Raw genomic sequence first — 17,859 nt, 5'->3', positions numbered from 1 at the left:
TACTTTGACCAACAAATTTGTTGCAAATGTTTTTGCTGCCCAGTATTTATATATACGTAGGATAACAATATCCTGATTCCCCACTCCATCCATATATTTTGGTTGGAGTTGGCCTACTTTTGGCTCTGGGAATAGGCAGGACTCAGATCTGGCCAAAGTCATGGTGAATGGCTCAGGAGTGGGCATGTGGCCAATCAAGGGTCCCAAGATGCAGAGGCAGTGGCAGAGACTATTGAAAAACAGGCATGTATTCTTTTCTACTGAGTATCAACTCAGGAGAATATAATCCAGGAACTGCTAGGGAAGGAGAAGATCCTACTCACAGAGTTTCATTCCTACATTCAACAATGCCTGTAGTCTTAATTACTCCTACATTTGATAGCTACAGAGCCTATAAAAGTTTTTATTGGCTTAAACCAGATGGAGTAGTTCACATGCAACCAAAGGAGTTGAACTGACACAGTATGTTTTACAATTTCAGTTAAGAGAATTAGTGATCTATCCAAAGAAATCAATGACAACTCTTCTGATGCTATATGTAGATAATTTCAATACAAATAAATTACGTGCTTGCTTTTATTTTTTCATAGTATTTTACTAAATTATTTGCTTTGTTTATAAAGATATATTTAACTAAAAAATTATAAGCAAACTTTTTTTCAAAATGTCTGTAGATTATTTTATGTAGGAACACTCTTCTTTGACTCATTCACAGTTTTCACTGCTTTCACCTTTTGTAGGGCTCCTCCTCGAATAGGCAATTTTTTAAGAGCAATATCTGTATCAGCCAGAGGTCCTCCCAGTAATCGGGCAGGAGTGCTTTCCACTGTTACTACCCGACCAGAAGGCACCTGACAAAGCAAAAGGTATATATAAGAGTTCATTTACAAAATTTTTCAATAAGAGAAAAACCCATTCATCCTTCAGCTGACTTTAGAAAAGATACAAACTTATAGCTGTTTCTTGGGAATCCTGGAGGGCTGATCAGGTCTAAACCAGTACTGGGTGAGAGTAAAGGTATCTTGGATATAAATATGGCTTAATTATGTGAAATTTGACCAAAGAAAAGAAAAAATATGAGGAAAAACCCCCATGGAAATATCATTCTATGGAGACTAAATTCAGTATCTACTAAGAAAAATTATGAAGCAAAACAAACAAACAAAAAAACTTACCATTGTGTTAAGGCCTTTAATATCTGTCCTGTGAAATATTGCATTTGGTGGATGCTCACCATATCTAGAGGATTCTATAGCTTTTTCCTGAAGTCTTTTTACTTTCTGAAGATTTAAAAATTAGAAAGAAAGTAACACGAATTACTATTAAAACATTAACTATCATACTTGCAATGAAGTATGTGAAGTACATTTAATTGTGCCTGATTTCTACTTGAACTGTTTATTAAGTAGCACTGTAATCTGTACTTACTCACTTAGGCTATGGAGATAGTTATTAGTAAGTTACATCTTTTATACATTGCAGAAGACACCAGTCACCTGAGAACATTACTGAGATTTCCAGAGGTATCACTCATATATGACCAAGGAATAAAGCAGGTCCTATGGAAATCACATTTTAGCACATAATTTAATAAAATTACTAAATTTACCTCAGGTGACACATGTTTTCAAAATATTTTGCATAAATACTAATTCAGAACACTTAATTATTTTCAAACAGAGTAATATAAATTGTATAATTTGTTGCACTTTTGTTCAAACTCCGTAGTTGAGGCACTAGAACATGTAAAATTTGTGGTAACAATCTGCATGGAATGGCTGATTTTCATTAATTATTCCTTCAAAGTACAGGCAGTTGTGAGGATATTTTTTAAGTAGAGTTGGGAAGAATTTTTAGTGAGAAGGGGGAGACACAGTATCTCAAGTGAGCTTTTGTTCTTAACTTTGGTTTCACTACCTTAATGTGGTTTCACTGTTTTCATGGACTAATTTAACATTCAACAATTTCATATCTAGCCGAAGAATTGTAACATTACATAAAAACATATCCAAAGTATTAGTGGAAAGAGTGGGAAAAGCAATGAGGTTTTGAAAATACATGGTGCTTCTCACATATTTCAAGTGAACAATCAACATTATAAAATTTTTAGATGAGTTTCCAGCTTATTCCTAAAGCAGCTTATCACCTTTTCCCAAAGGGATGCTTATCCCCAGTTCTCATTTAAGTGTTAATATAATGTTTCTTTTGATGGTCACAGAGGGGAAATACCCTTGGGGGAGAGGGTAACCCAGACAGTTGTTTTTTCTGTTCTTCACTCTGCTTCTTACAGAAATGATCAATGACACAAAGTGGAAAGTAGGAGCACATTTCTCCTGCTTATTCCTGGCTAATGATCATCTCCTTTAGGCAAGCCAGGAATATCACCCCTGCTCCCCACTGCTAGAGCAAAAAAACTCAAAGTAGCATCTTCTGAAACTACGAAAATGCACAGTTATCATCCTACATTGCTTATAAGGATCTAACAGTGTTGGTATTCTATAGAAAGGTCAGGAGAAAAGGTGACTGAATATTTATTCCTGAAAAAATCTGCCTGTCAGCATTGTCTATTTGTTGTGGATACCACAATATTTTAAAAATCCTACCTTTAAAGTTTTAGCGTTTGATGTTCTGGCCAAGAAATTTTCCCATGATTTATTAGCCAATTCTCTTTGCTTGTGTGTGGCTTGTATCTGAAATGAGAAAGATAATTAAGAGTTCTAGTTCCTATGAAAGGATAACAAAGGGCGTTTTTAAAGCCCTTATTTTGAAGGAAGACCTAGATTTTACCAATGTTAATTTTAGGGCTGACTAGCAAAAGAATTAGAGTAAAATCCTTCCTGCATTATGTGGCTAAGATTTGAACTGCTTTTCATTAAATGTAAAGTAAAACTGTTGTTATGAAAATATTAAATATAAAAATAACAATAATCATTCTCAGCAAGACTGATTGCTTTATGTGATTATCACTTGTGAAGACAGATTATAATCCAGAACAAGCTATATAAATGACCCAACAGCAAATTCACAGGAGAAAATAAAGAGATTCCTGCTGCCACTGATAATAGTTTACGGAAGGTTATATTGGTAAAACTACTAATTTATGACTGTAGCAGTTTAAGATAAGCAGTTTTGTGAGAGTGCTGAGTTGGTTGTGGTGATGCAGTCTAGGGAGATAACCACTAACAAACTGCAAAGACTATATAGTTCTCTAAATATATAATCAGAGAACACATGCCCTTGGTTAGTAAATAATATGTTATTAAATATAGATTATGAACCTAAGAGTATTTAATTAAACAACTGCTTAAAAATAAGTGGGGTCAAAGCCATGATAACAAATCAACGATAACCAACAAATCAACAATAGCTCGTCCACACAGCAGACATTCTGCCATTCAACAGAACTAATGAGGCAGCAGAACTTCCAATAGGGCTATCCCACTTAAGAACAAATAAATTACTTAAATGGCAGCATCTATGCAATAAAAACTCTTAAATAAAAGTTTCAAGCAAATTGGTGTCTAAGATGGAGAGGAATTCATAGATGGATGCAGACAGAATTCCTACTAGGCTGTAGATATAAACATTTAATAGACGATGTGAAAGATCAGGCAATAGAAAACACTTTGGAAATCACCTTAAAGAGTTTTAAAAATTTAATTGTAATCATGAAGGGTCACCAAGCAGAAGTGGGGAATCTGCATTGTCTTTGTATTTGGGGGACAAGCTAGAGCCACTTAAAGACCCATTTGCTCAAAAACTTCTGTTGTGTTCAGTTTCCGACTGAACACAAAGCTTTAGGAAAATGGCTTATATTTTCCTGGCAGGCTTTTTCCTGATTAGTTAAAGTCAGAGACCAGCTTACCTCTGGATCTATAGATAGAACATTCATTGTAAGTTTTATGGCACTGAAGTGAGGATTGAAGCTTTTATCAATATGCCTATGGTTGGCATACCAGTAAGGACCTATCACAGAATGAGGGATGAGGGTCAACTTTCTCAGTGAAGTTATACATATATAGTCACAGAGATAACACTGTCAGATAGAATTTGCTAAACATATACACTTAAATAGACCACAATTTTTGGAACTCTGACATTTCAAAAAATGTGTCTCAGGTGTCTGTTAACTTTTTTTTAAGATTTTATTTATTTATTTGAGAGAGAGAGCATTAGCAGAGGGGAGGGGCAGAGGGAGAGGGAGAAATAGGCTCCCCACTGAGCAGTGAGCCTGACATGGGCTCAGTCCCAGGACCCCGGGATCATGACCTGAGGCAAAGGCAGACGCTTAACCAACTGAGCCACCCAGGAGCCCCAGGTATCTGTTTACTTTTTAAAATGTAAGCCTACAGAAATCAAATCATAATGCCATAAACCCGTCCTGAATATAGTAATTGAATCTCAGGCTGTTAATTCCATGGTTTCTTTAAAAATTGCACAGAAACACTGAAAATAATTGTAAGAAAAACTACAATATAACTCTAAGTGCTGAAACATTCAGAGGTAAGGCAAATATATCCTATGGTAAGCTTGTTTATTGAGATTATTATTTCCTGCCTTAAGGGTATATGTGACTTACTTTTGTATATACTTTTTGTTCATTTTGCACATCTTGGTTTGCTTGGCTTTCAATCATCTCGCTTTGAAGAGAAGCAACCATCTTTCCAATATTTTCTGATGCTGTTGTAATAACTTCCAAAATTTTTTTATCTGCATTGACTGGTCTTAACTTTTCTAATTTTATTTCTTCACATATTTCATTCCATATTTCTCCAATCTGTTATAACAAAGTTTAAGTTTAAAAAGTTAAATTAACCAAAAATAAATGATATAATTTTGGGTAATCCTTTATTTGGGTGGTTGTTCCAAAGTTAACACTTACTGAAACACTTCTCCTCATCTTCCTACTGGGGAATAAGTGCATTGGGAATGATTTGAGGCACCAGTTACAGTTGAGTATTCGGAAGTAATTTCTCAAATGTTTTACAATGATAAGGTATGCATGGATGAGGCTCCACTACCTAGGTTTAGTTCACTACCATTGTCACTGCCCTCTGGTTTATAGTCACACCATTTTCACAGCTGCAGAAACTGCTGCTTTATTCTTATCCTTTTGAACTACTGATGTATTCCTCCCAAAAGCCCTGTATTAATAGCTAGGTTGAGGGGGTGCCTGGCTGGCTCAGTCCGTAGAGCATGCAACTCTTGATCTTGGGGTCGTGAGTTCGAGCCCCACGTTGGGTGTGGAGCTTACTTAAAAAAATTAAAAAAAAAATAAAAAAAGAATAGGAATGCTTTTAAAAAATAAATCAAAGTTAGGTCAAGCTGAACTTGTAGGGCAATTACCATGGGGATAACTGGGGTTCCAGAGCACTGTCCCCTGCCCCTTACCTTCTAGCTCAGAAAGTAATTGAATCTCAAGCTCTTAACTCCATGGTTTCATCATACTGACAGCTCCATCTCATATTCTAGGTTGTCTGTAAATTAATGTGCTTGAGTATGCTTATATTTGTAGAAAAATTTATATATCCAGGATTGGGATAAAATTGAGCTTTGTTTTCAGTTGAAAATAGAGACTTATTCATTTATAACATTCAAAAACATAGTACTAATATCAGAAGAGAATGTACTTAAAAAGACTTTGCTGAAACTTCAAAAGTATTCATTTGCCAATAAAAATATAACCAACAGGGTGAGAAACCTAATATCCTTTAACTGATATTTGATCACCATATAAATTAAGGATAAAATAATCTTTAATAAACATTAATAATTTATGTTAATAAGCAATAATTCATTTAACTATAGTTCCTAATGCTCTCTAAAGAGAAGAAATTATATTTTTAAAAATTCTGTTAAGCTTCTGAATAGCTCTGTCAGTAACATCCATCTTCTTTTATAAAGTAATAGTTAGATGAAATCATATCCTATGGTAGATACCCAATCAATTGTAGGTTTCTTGAACAGTACCAGATGCAAAATGGAAAATAAAAACTATATAGAGTACATGGATGATTGCTTACAACTATGAATAGATCTTTTATTTCCCAAATGATTTTTTTGTCGTATTAGAGTTTAATAGTAAGATTATTAAGAAGGTACTCACTTTAAAATCAAGGTATCTATGTATGATACAAAGAGTGACAAAATCTTCAGCAGATAGGCCAGGTAAATTTTCAAAATCTAAACAAAGTTTATAAAGAGAGAATTACTGTAACAAAGCAAGTGATTCCAAAATGTATGTATCTATCATAAAAACTAATGCCCAGAGTTAGTTTTTATTTCATCTTGATTATGAAAAAGTTAGTTCTGTGAGCCTCTGGCTTGCTGAAGAGTGTTTGACAACTTTTTTCCTTAATAGGAAGCAAGGACTTTAAAAACTCAGGTACTTCAGAATTCTAATGTTTAAGCCTAATCATCTAAACTAACCACCTTTAATCCTGGAACTGCCTGGGGAGCTTTGAAGGATGCTGATGCCTGGGCCCCAAACCCAGAGATTCTGATTTTAATTGATCAAGGGCATAGCTTGGGCATTGGGGTAACAATGGAACATGCACTTATCTGTATAAAGGGACTTTTGATCATCATGGTTGAAAAGACTCCAAAGCAAAATCATCTGGCAAACTCAGCAAAACAGAGCCTCTTGAGAATTTGACAAGTAGCTTCTTACCCAGTTTGCCCAGCACAGCATAAATTTTTGCTCTGATATTCTCGGCAACATCCATTACTGCAAGAGTCGGGCAGTTTGCAGGCAATGGCATGATTTTTTGCTCTTCTTGGAAACTGGTAAATAGAGGTTTCTTTGTATCTAATCATTGCATATCATGAAAACAGAAAGGACAAATAAAAACATTAGTAAATTAATATCTAATTTTGAAATTTTAGTCCAGACATAGAATATATAAAAATATTATAACAGAATAAAATAGTACATTGTATATGGTTATTCTTTTGAAAGCATTAGTAATCAGTTATCCCTCATTCTGTGGCAAAACTTAAAGCTTTCATTTTAATTATACATAAAATATAGAAATTTCACAAAATAACTTTTTAAAAAGTGAAACTCTTATGTAAATAACTTTTCTAATTTTGAGATCCAGAAATTGAATAATGTCAGTTTAACAAATTTGTAATCTCCTTTGCTATTGAGTTCTATATATTATGCTATAAATATAAAAACAATTTTATGATGTTACAAAACTCAGAAATAATAAATAGAAATAGAAATCATAAGTTAAAGGGGAACTATTTTCATTTAAAAATTAACAATATTAACAGTTTAGATGAAAAGAAACTTAAGAGGCTTAGAAAATGTACTGTAGAATTGTAGATTGCTGGTAATTAAAATTTATGAACATCTGATTTATTTTTACTTAGAAAACAATTTCTTCTGGGGCTCCTGGGTGGCTCAGTTGGTTAAGCATCTGCCTTTGGCTCAGGTCATGATCCCAGGGTCCTGGGATTGAGTCCCACATCGGGCTCCCTGCTCAGCAATGACTCGGTTTCTCCCTCTCCCTCTGCCCCTCCGCCTGCTTGTGCTCTCTCTCTCTCTCCCCCTGCCCCTCTCTCAGGTAAGTAAATAAAAATCTTTATTTTATTTTTATTTTTAAAGATTTTATTTATTTATTTGACAGAGAGAGACACAGCGAGAGACGGGAGCAGGAGAGGGAGAAGCAGGCTTCCCGCAGAGCAGGGATCGTGATGCGGGGCTCGATCTCAGGACCCTGGGACCATGACCTGAGCCGAAGGCAGACGCTTAACGACTGAGCCACCCGGGTACCCCAGTAAATAAAATCTTTAAAAAAAAAAAAAAAGAAAACAATTTCTTCTTTTATATAAAAAGTAAACTTGCTTCATGAATATGGATCAACAGAAATGTACAAAATACTATAAAAATTGTTTTCAGGCACTCTATTTATATCCCAAATTTAATTGGTGAATGAAATGTTACTGAATCTATTTGTAAAAGCAAGTAACTCAACGAACTTCTTTAGGACATGATGTTAGGTTTTTTGGGTTTTTTTTTTTTTTTTTTTGAGTTAAACAATATAATCAAATATCACTTCCTGAAAATATTCTATAAAAATATGAACCTGCTACTAATTTACTTGGTTTTCTTCCATTCATTCAGAATTTGATAGCAAGTTCTACAAACTCTTGTGAGAAGAACTTTAAACAAAGCGGTGGAAGTCCTCATACTTCCCAAATATCTTTTAAAGATCTCTTTTTAAAAATATGGGTGAACGATGAATAAGCCCTGGGGATGTAAAGAACAGGGTGGTGACTACAGTTAACAGTACTTTATTGTATATTTGAAAGTTGCTAAGAAAGTAGATTTTAGGGGCACCTGGGTGGCTCAGTCGTTAAGCGTCTGCCTTCGGCTCAGGCCCTGATCTCAGGGTGCTGAGATCGAGCCCCGCATCAGGCTCTCTTCTCAGCAGAGAGCCTGCTTCTCCCTCTCTCACTTCCCCTGCTTGTGTTCCCTCTCTCGCTGTGTCTCTCTCTGTCAAATAAATAAAATCTTAAAAAAAAAAGTAGACTTTAAAAGATCACAAGAAAAAAAAATTGTAACTGTGTGGTGATGGATGTTAACTAAACTTGTGGTAATCATTTTGTAATATGTACATGTATCAAATCATCATATTGTACGCCTAAAACTAGTGCAATGTTATGTCAATTATATCTCAATTAAATATATGCATTTAATTTCTACTACTAACAGTTATAAATACACTTACCAATGATCATCCCGTGTTTATCACGTTTTACTCCGAGTTCTTTTTCTTCCTTTCTCCACAATTTAATTAAAAGACTAGCAGCTGTCTGGTCCTTCTTCCCTCGCCAAGCATTGACATGAGCCGCAGTTTTGGGATTATCACAAAATTCAACCATTATTCCAAGTATTAGATTACAGAATTTTTTTTGGTTCAACTTTTGCAAGAAAATGGAAAAGGAAAAGAGTTGTGATAAATTTTAAGAATTATTGCCTTCAAAAAAAAAAAACCAAACAAACCCTAAGAAACACTTTTATTAACCAGTAACTTTCTTCTAAATGACTGCCTTAAAAAATTCACACTCTACTTAAGTATGACTTGGGACAATCTCATTAAAAAGTATGTTTTCAGACATTAAGAGTTAGAAAGAATAAAAAGAAAAAGATTCAATATAATTCTGATGTAGTCATAAATATATGTCATGGCCAAAAATGTAATTGATTTGGTTCAGTCCAGAAAAAGAGATTGTAAAAATAAGTGAAGGTGTTCATTTTAAGTGGAGCAAGGTAAACAGTACTATACATAGTTCACTGTGATTATAGGATCTTTCCAATTTACATGCTTTATTAAGGTTTGTAAAGACTCATAACGACTACAACCTTGTTGTGACTAAGAAAATAACTGATGGTAACTGCAAGTGGCAGTCACATTTGAAAAAAAATCAAAATGAGATGTAATTTTGTATTTTGCAAAGTAAGTATTTAAGAAAAATTATCAAGTATATTTCCTTTGTTTTGATACTAGCTTTCAGCAAACCAAAATTTAGGTATAGAAAAGTCCATCTAGAGTTATATTTTCCACACAGTAATAATTTGTGTCTGGAATATTTTTTGTTGATTAAATCATAGTATACCGTTAATAGAATATAGCACAGGAAACATGTAACCTGTTGTTTAAACTGCAAACATTATCAGTTTCCTCTTTTATAAAATGAAGGATAATATTACCTGCTTTAGAGAGTTATTATGATGAATTATACAAGACTGCCTGGCACATAGAAAGCTCTAAATAATATTTAACATTATTAGCAATTATTATCATTGCACACTGAATAAATATTTTAGCAGATTGTATTAAACAGAGCCTCAATTGGGTTTTTATTCCTATACTTCACTTTCAGGAGAAAGAGGCAAATTTCAAGGGTTGGAGTTGATTAAAAAAAAAAAACTTCATTAAATAATATTTGTAATCTGTAATTAACTTGATTGGTTTAATCCACCTTAAGCACAATCTAATAATTATATTTATAAAAATAGAAAACACTTACATGGCAAAAATATGTGTCAGGAACTATTCCAAATACTGTATGTAAGTGTATATGTGTATATATATATGTGCATTTGTGCACATGCACACATAATCACTCATGTAATTCTCCCAACAGTGCATGGGATAGATACTGTTGTTATCTCTGTTTTACAGACGAAGAAACATATAACAGAGATGTTAAATACTTGTCCAAGTTACACAGCTAACAAATATTGGAGGCCTCAGTCAGACTGATTGCAGCCTATGCTCATAACCACTGTGCTATATGGCTTCTCCTACCAGTCTTCTTCATGCCTTTCCATCAGAGAAACCCTAATGGTGAAGGAGAGTGAACACAAGTGAGAAATGTCTTTGAAGTCTTTTATATAACCTTAAATATTCACATCGAATTTAATTATTTAGAATATACATGTTTAATATAACCCCCATTTCCTAGTCTTTAACTAAAAACAAGATTCTAGGAAGACGTGCCAAATTAATTCTGTGACTTTGAGAAACTCCTGACAAATCACCACGTGTCTCTGGACATACTTGTACTCTCATTAGAGAAACATGGTGAGCTATAGAGCATTTAGTAAAGCCACACATATATCTTTCTGTATTATGTCCAATTTTCTGAACCTTCCAAGGGCTTCTAGTTACGACTCACTCCTGTTTATCAAAATGGGTTATTATTATTATTAATTTATTTTTTGTTTGTAATGTGTTATATCTAATGAGTTTGCTCTCCTATATGTAATGCCAACTAATTTTCTTTCAGAGGGATGAAGGGACACAAATCACTTTAGTACCTTTGCTAAATCCAAGTAGGTTTGTTATTCTGGTTTTTTTTTTTTTTAAGATTTCATTTTAATTTATTTGAGAAAGAGAGAGAGCATGAGAAGGGGGAGGGGCAGAGGGAGAAGCAGGCTCTCTGCTGAGCAGAGAGCCCGATGTGGGGCTCGATCTCAGGACCCTGAGATCACGACCTGAGCCGAAGGCAGACGCTTAACCGACTGAGCCACCCAGGCGCCCCATGGTTTGTTATCTGTTAGTAAAATCATGAATGGTGGCAGTCAAGGCAGTGCCATAGGTAGGACTCTACATGAGAATAGCTCTCAAAGTTGGTTTTTTTTTCTCAAAGTTTTATTGAAACCAAATTACACTTGTCCCACATCATCTTGACATGGACCTACTTAGAATTGAGGCCAGTAGGGAATTACTTTGAGGATAATTGAGGGTCTTTGCCATTCTTTGTTGGTGTTAGATGGCAACTGTCTTTTCTGGCAAACTTATTATACTCATTCCTGCTCATTCTGTAAAATGGTCTAAGACACACTTGATTCGTCACATTTGGGGGGGAGGGGCAAACTACAAACTATTCAGTTCTTTAAAAATGCTAATCTTTACTCCTTTGTCTAATGTGGCCCTTAACTTTTAATACTAAGAGAAGAAGCTAGACGTTATTAATAATGCTTATGGGTGGGGCGCCTGGGTGGCTCAGTTGGTTAAGCGACTGCCTTCGGCTCAGGTCATGATCCTGGAGTCCCGGGATCGAGTCCCGCGTCGGGCTCCCTGCTCGGCAGGGAGTCTGCTTCTCCCTCTGACCCTCCTCCCTCTCATGCTCTCTGTCTCTCATTCTCTCTCTCTCAAATAAATAAATAAAATCTTTAAAAAAAAATAATGCTTATGGGTTTTGATGTTGTCTAGCATTTCACAAACTATTTCTTTAAAGGTGGGTGGGGAAAATCCCATAAAACAAACAATCTGCTGTTACGTGTTTGGGAGTGCTGACCTAAGTAAATAGGTTTCTTCACAGGAGGAATTTTCAGAGCCTTTATTATGCCAATGCAATAATAATGGATCTTCAAGTGAGATTTTGTTTTTTAAAACAAACATTTAAACAATTTGTGGGCATATTTAATTATAGAATAGTGTTCTGTGGCACTTAGTTTTGGAAAGAGTTAATAAAAACATAATTATTTATTTGTTTACAATTATTAACAATCATACTTACTGCCAGTAAGTCCAAAAGGAGAAAAATGCCTTCCTTTTCAAGAAAGTAATCTTCTGAGGGATAACACCCCAAAATACAGCACCTTAAATAAAAAGGAAGTTACTCACTTAACAAGGATTCTACTGTCTCTATACTTTTGTCTACTAATATATTTTTTGAGTGTTTTAGATGCCTCATATAACAGAAATAATGTATAAGAGATAGTCTTCTGTCTCACATTTAGACAGAAAAAAAAAAAAAGATAGTCTTCTGTGACTGACTTATTTCACTTAGCATAGTGTCTTCCAGGTCCATCCATGCTATAAATGGTAGGATTTATTTCTTTTTTAAGGCTCAGTAATATTCCATTATATGTATATACCATATTTTCTTTCTTTATCCATTCATCTATTGATGGACATTTGGGTTGTTTGCATATCTTGACTATTGTGAACAATGCTGCAGTGAACATGGGAGTGCAGCTATTTCTTCAAGATCCTGATTTCAATTCTTTTGGATATATACCCAGAAGTGGGATTGTTGGATTATATGGTAGTTATATTTTTAATTTTTTTGAGGAATCTCCATACTGTTTTCCATAGTGGCTGCACAATTTGCATTCCCACCAACGTCAAGAGTTCTCTTTTCTCCACATCCTCACCAACACATATCTTTTTTTTTTTTTAATAATAATCATTCCATCAGGTATAAGGTGATAATTCACTGTGGCTTTGGTTTGCATTTCCCTGATGATTAGTGGTTCCATAGGAATCTTAGGATTGTTTTTCTATTTCTGTAAAAAAATATCTTTAGGATTTAATAGGGATTGCATGAAGCTATACATCACTTTGGCTAGTATGACATTTAAACAATATTAATTATTCCAGTCCACGAACGCAGGATGTCCTTCCATTTATTTGTGTCTGCTTTAATTCCTTTTATCAGTGTTTTACAGTTTTCACTGCATAAGGTTTTCACTTCCTTGGTTACATTTCTTCCTAAGTACTTTATTCTTTTTGGTTCTATTGCAAGTGTGATTGTTTTCTTAATTTTCTTTTTGCACAGTTCATTATAGTGTGAATAGAAATGTGTATAGACATGCAACTGATTTTTTTTATTATTATGTTAATCACCATACATTACATCATTAGTTTTTGATGTAGTGTTCCATGATTCATTGTTTGCATATAACACCCAGTGCTCCATGCAGAACGTGCCCTCTTTAATACCCATCACCAGGCTAACCCATCGTCCCACCCCCCTCCCCTCTAGAACCCTCAGTTTGTTTTTCAGAGTCCATAGTCTCTCATGGTTCGTCTCCCCCTCCAACTGATTTTTGTATTTGATTTTGTATCTTGCAACTTTATTGAATTCATTTATTAGTTCTAATAGTTTTTTTGGTGGCATCTTTAGGGCTTTCTACATAAAAGATCCTGTCATTTGCAAACAGAGATAATTTTACTTCTTTTCTGATTTGGATGCCTTTTATTTCTTTTTCTTGCCTAATTGCTCTGGCTAGGACTTATAGTACTGAGTAGAAATGGTGAGAGTGGGCACCTTTGCCTTGTTATAGATCTTAGAGGAAAAGCTTTTAGCTTTTTACCATTGAGTGTGATGTTAGATGTGGAATTTTCATCTATGACCTTTATTGTGTTAGTTTCTTCTCTACTTAATTTGTTGAGAGTTTTTATCATGAAAGGGTGTTGAATTTTGTCAAATGCTTTTTTTTCTGCAACTACTGAGATGATTATGTGATTTTTGTCCTTCGTTCTGTTAATGTGGTGTATCACATTGATTTGCTTATATTGAACAATTCTTGCATCCCAGGGATAAATCCCACTTGGTCATGGTGTATGATCCTTTTAACGGGTTGTTGAATTTGGTTTGCTAATATTTCCTATAGGATTTTTGCTTACATGTTCCTCAGGACTGGCCTCATAAAGTGAATTTGGAAGTGTTCCCTTTTCTATATTTTGGAAAAGTTTAAGAAGGATTGGTATTAATTCTTTAAATGTTTGGTAAAATTCACCTGTGAAGCTGTTGGGTCCTGGGCTTTTTTGTTGGGAGGTTTTTGATTACTGATTCAATCTCCTTATTGTAATTGGTCTGTTTGGGCTTTCTATTTCTTCTTGATTCAATCTTGATTGTATGTTTCTAGGAATCTATTTCTTCTATATTGTCCAATTTGTTGGCATATAGTTGTTCATAATAATCTGTTATGATCTTTTTTATTACTGTGGCATCTGTTGTGATATGTTCTATTTCATTTATCTTAATTTTGAGTCTTTTCCCTTCTTTCTCTTAGTCTAGCTAATGGCTTGTAGACTTTGATGTCTTTTTAAGACAAACCATTTTTTTTTCTATTCTCTCATTTATTTCTGTTCTAATCTTTATTTCTTTTATTTTGCTAACTTTGGACTTAGTTTGTTCTTCATTTACTAGTTACTTTAGGTTTAAAGTTAGGTTGTTTATTTGAGTCATTTTTTTTTTTAGGTTTATTTATTTATTTTGGGGGGGAGGGGCAGAGGGAGAACAGACTCCCCACTGAGCAAGGAGCCCTACACGGGGCTGATATCAGGACCCATGAGATCATGACCTGAGCTAAAACCAAGAGTCTAACACTTAACCAGCTGAGCCACCCAGGCACCCCCATTCTTCTTTATGCTTATCCCTCTCCCCCTGCACTTCCCCCCACTCATGCTCTTTCTGTCTCTCTCAAATAAATAAATAAAATCTTTTAAAAAATTACCTCATTAACATAAACTCAGATGTGGCTGAAAGGGGCTTGTTATGAATAACAAAAGACACTACCTTCATAGTTATTACTCTGAAGCTATTACAGGAACTGAGAATAAAAGACCAAATACTGTAACAAAAGATGTTCTCATTGCTCTTATTGATTAGGAAATGACAAAAGTTTTAGGAGCTGTGTACTAGGAATGGACCAAATATATATTTCTTGATATAAAGCACAATAACATAGCACTTAAAAAGAATGTGTATTCTGCTGCTATTGAGTGGAATATTCTGCATATGCCTGTTAGGTCCATAGTCATTATTTTTCCCCCCCAAATATGTTGCAGTGTGGCTTTCATGAGTCCCACCCAAATAGGACAAAAGAAATGTGTTAAGTGTTAATAATACATGAAACTCAAGTAATTTTGTCCAAGACAAAATTTTTTAAATTAATGTTAAGAAAAGCAGTATGTGTGTATGTATATATGTATGATTTATTTTTTGCCCTTTAGGAATGCTAAAAAGTTTGAGAAAAAATATTGCTTAGGAAATACCTAATCAATTGGTTTTCAGCTCTTTGAAGAGGAGATGAATGAGGAATTCAGCAGTCTTCAAGTATAAGAATACTGTGTAAGAGTAGATGCTTGTGTTTTCCCAGATGAGGCCAAAATGGAATGGATTCAAATAATAAAAACAAGAATTTAAGTTTAGATACAGTAATGGTTTTATAAATGAGCTATGGACAAGATTACTTTCCAAAGGACATTGGTAAGTGTCATTTCTGGACTATTGAAAAAGGTATTGGAAGAGTTGTCTTTCTGGTGTGGTTTTGAGGGAAGAACTTTTTTTATGAAGTAAGCAAACTTTTACTGAACCTTAAATTATGGTACAGAAATACATTTTAACTGATCTAAGTCCAACACCATGAAGAAATTATAGCACCCAAATGTTCCCTCCTCTATCATGCATACTAGGATTAATTTTATTTATTTATTTATGGTTTTTTTAAAAGATTTTATTTATTTGACAGAGAGACACACAGTGAGAGAGGGAACACAAGCAGGGGGAGTGGGAGAGGGAGAAGCAGACTTCCCGCAGAGCAGGGAGCCGGATGTGGGGCTCGATCCCAGGACCCTAGGATCATGACCTGAGCCAAAGGCAGACGCTTAATGACTGAGCCACCCAGGCGCCCGGATTAATTTTATTTCTATTCAATCTACAGTTTTAATTTTTCTAGGCTTTATTTCATACGAATTTGTGTAGTTTTTCAAAATTGGATAGAAATCTTAAATCTATCAGGAAAAAAAAAATCAGACCTCAAGCCAACAAATATCATAGAAGTAATTTTCTTGTATTGAGGTTCTAACTAGGGTACAGTAATACTCACCAAATGCTGTCCAGTGTACTAAAAAGAAGTACATTATAGCCTAATCCAGTCTGTAACTTTGTGGGGTCTGTTTTCATTACACGAAGAATTATATCCACTCCTTCAGTTCCAAAAATTTCCTAAGAGATTTATTTAAAATTATTTTTTGAAATAATCTAATTCTTTCCTGTTTCATCCTGTCCCCTAAAACTTTTTATACCAGAAAAATAGAACATTGTTAGTTTTATACAAATATATTTTTTTTCAAATTTGCACTCACTCTCAGGAATTTAAGACAAATTATTATAAAGCTAATCATTTTTAGAAATGGCATCAATCAATATGCCAGCTTAATGTCCCTTTCCATTTTTTGTTTTTTCCCTTTCTTTTTTAAAAAAATAAACCATAAGCTTGCCCCATGATTTTCTTCTGCATTATAATAATGTAGTCCATTATCCTGTCAGATGAATACTAGGTAGCAAAAACTAATCTAAGAGGCTAAAATTCTATCATGGAAGACTTTTTAATATTCCCAAGAGAGAAATAAACATGTAAATGGTAGTTAAAACCTTTAATAATTTATATTAAGTTATTACCACTTATTATTTGTTGCTTACCAATTACCTTTCTCATTGTTTTGTTGTTCAGTTCTGGTACCCAGTAAGCAAGACTATGAGTATTTTTCCAGAAGAACACAGGCACAGGGTGGCAGAATATAAGAAAAAATTGCATCAAAGTTCAGAGCTGGTATGCATTTACTGTTCTTCTTGCCTCTCACTAGAATCCCTCTATTGGAAACTTCATAATTTAAAATTTTTATCTTTCCAATTCTGTCTTTTGCTATTTAAGTTATTAATCTTAGAGACTCAGAGTTTGTTACAAAATTTAAAAAGATCAAAGGGAATTAAGCTCTTTTTGTCTAAGTTTTAGTTCTAGGTATGAACCTGATTTTTTTCTTTAAGTTTTTATTTAAATTCCAGCTAGTTAACATACAGTGTAATATTAGTTTCAGGTGTAGAATTTAGTGATTCATCCCTTATATACAGCACTCAGTGCTCATCACATATCCATCACCCTGAATCCAATTTAAACTCAAAACAGCATTTATAATGTGATAGCCACTTTGGAAGAACTGTTTGCCAGTTTCTTAAAAACATATACCTACTTTATGAACATTAATTGCACTCCCAGGTATGTATCTAGGAGAAATGGAAGCATTAGGTCCACAGAAAGACTACTACAAAAATGTTCCACTGAAGGTTTATACATAATAGTCCCAAATGGATACAACCTAAGTGTTTATCAATAGGGGAATGGAGAAAAAAAAAATGGGTATATTCAAACAATGAAATACTATTCAGCGGTAAAAAGGAATGAACTGCTGATACTTGCAATAACGTGGATATATTTGAGAAATATGACGACAGGACCAGATATAAAAGAGTAAATCACATTTATATGTGATTCATATAAATCACGCTTATATGAGTGTGATTCCATTCATATAAAGTAAAAGAATAGGCAATACTAATTTATGGGGACAGAAATCAGAATAGTGGTCACCTGAAGGCAAGTAGGGGGATGGCTACTAAGGGGCATGAAATAATTTCAAAGAGAATAACAATCATCTCTGTTTTAATTGAGGTATTGGTTAAATGGGTATATACATTCATCAAAACCTATCAAATTTACGCTTAATATATATATATACTTTATTGTATATAATTATACTCTCCTTA

At 34.2% G+C, this 17,859-nt stretch overlaps 1 protein-coding gene across 3 annotated transcripts in view; it reads right to left on the bottom strand.

Annotated features, from left to right (window-relative positions):
• Positions 1-680: 680 nt before the first annotated feature.
• The window catches only part of CFAP69 (cilia and flagella associated protein 69), a 57,250-nt gene continuing 40,071 nt past the window's right edge, over positions 681-17,859 (bottom strand). For 2 of the 3 annotated variants that reach the window (XM_021689758.1, XM_021689759.1), the window contains exons 15-23: positions 16,142-16,260; positions 12,040-12,121; positions 8,739-8,931; positions 6,671-6,808; positions 6,107-6,183; positions 4,580-4,777; positions 2,604-2,690; positions 1,176-1,280; positions 681-851 (exon numbers count right to left, since the gene is read on the bottom strand). In XM_021689758.1, coding sequence (XP_021545433.1) covers positions 681-851; positions 1,176-1,280; positions 2,604-2,690; positions 4,580-4,777; positions 6,107-6,183; positions 6,671-6,808; positions 8,739-8,931; positions 12,040-12,121; positions 16,142-16,260 — 1,170 coding nt within the window. The remainder of the gene's footprint in view (positions 852-1,175; positions 1,281-2,603; positions 2,691-4,579; positions 4,778-6,106; positions 6,184-6,670; positions 6,809-8,738; positions 8,932-12,039; positions 12,122-16,141; positions 16,261-17,859) is intronic. The other variant, XM_044920132.1, reaches the window with a different exon arrangement.

This window comes from Neomonachus schauinslandi, chromosome 12 (assembly GCF_002201575.2).
Source record: "Neomonachus schauinslandi chromosome 12, ASM220157v2, whole genome shotgun sequence".
Taxonomy (NCBI): Eukaryota; Metazoa; Chordata; class Mammalia; order Carnivora; family Phocidae; genus Neomonachus; species Neomonachus schauinslandi.
Note: the sequence above shows the minus strand (reverse complement) of the source record. Positions and strands in the feature narration are given on the sequence as shown.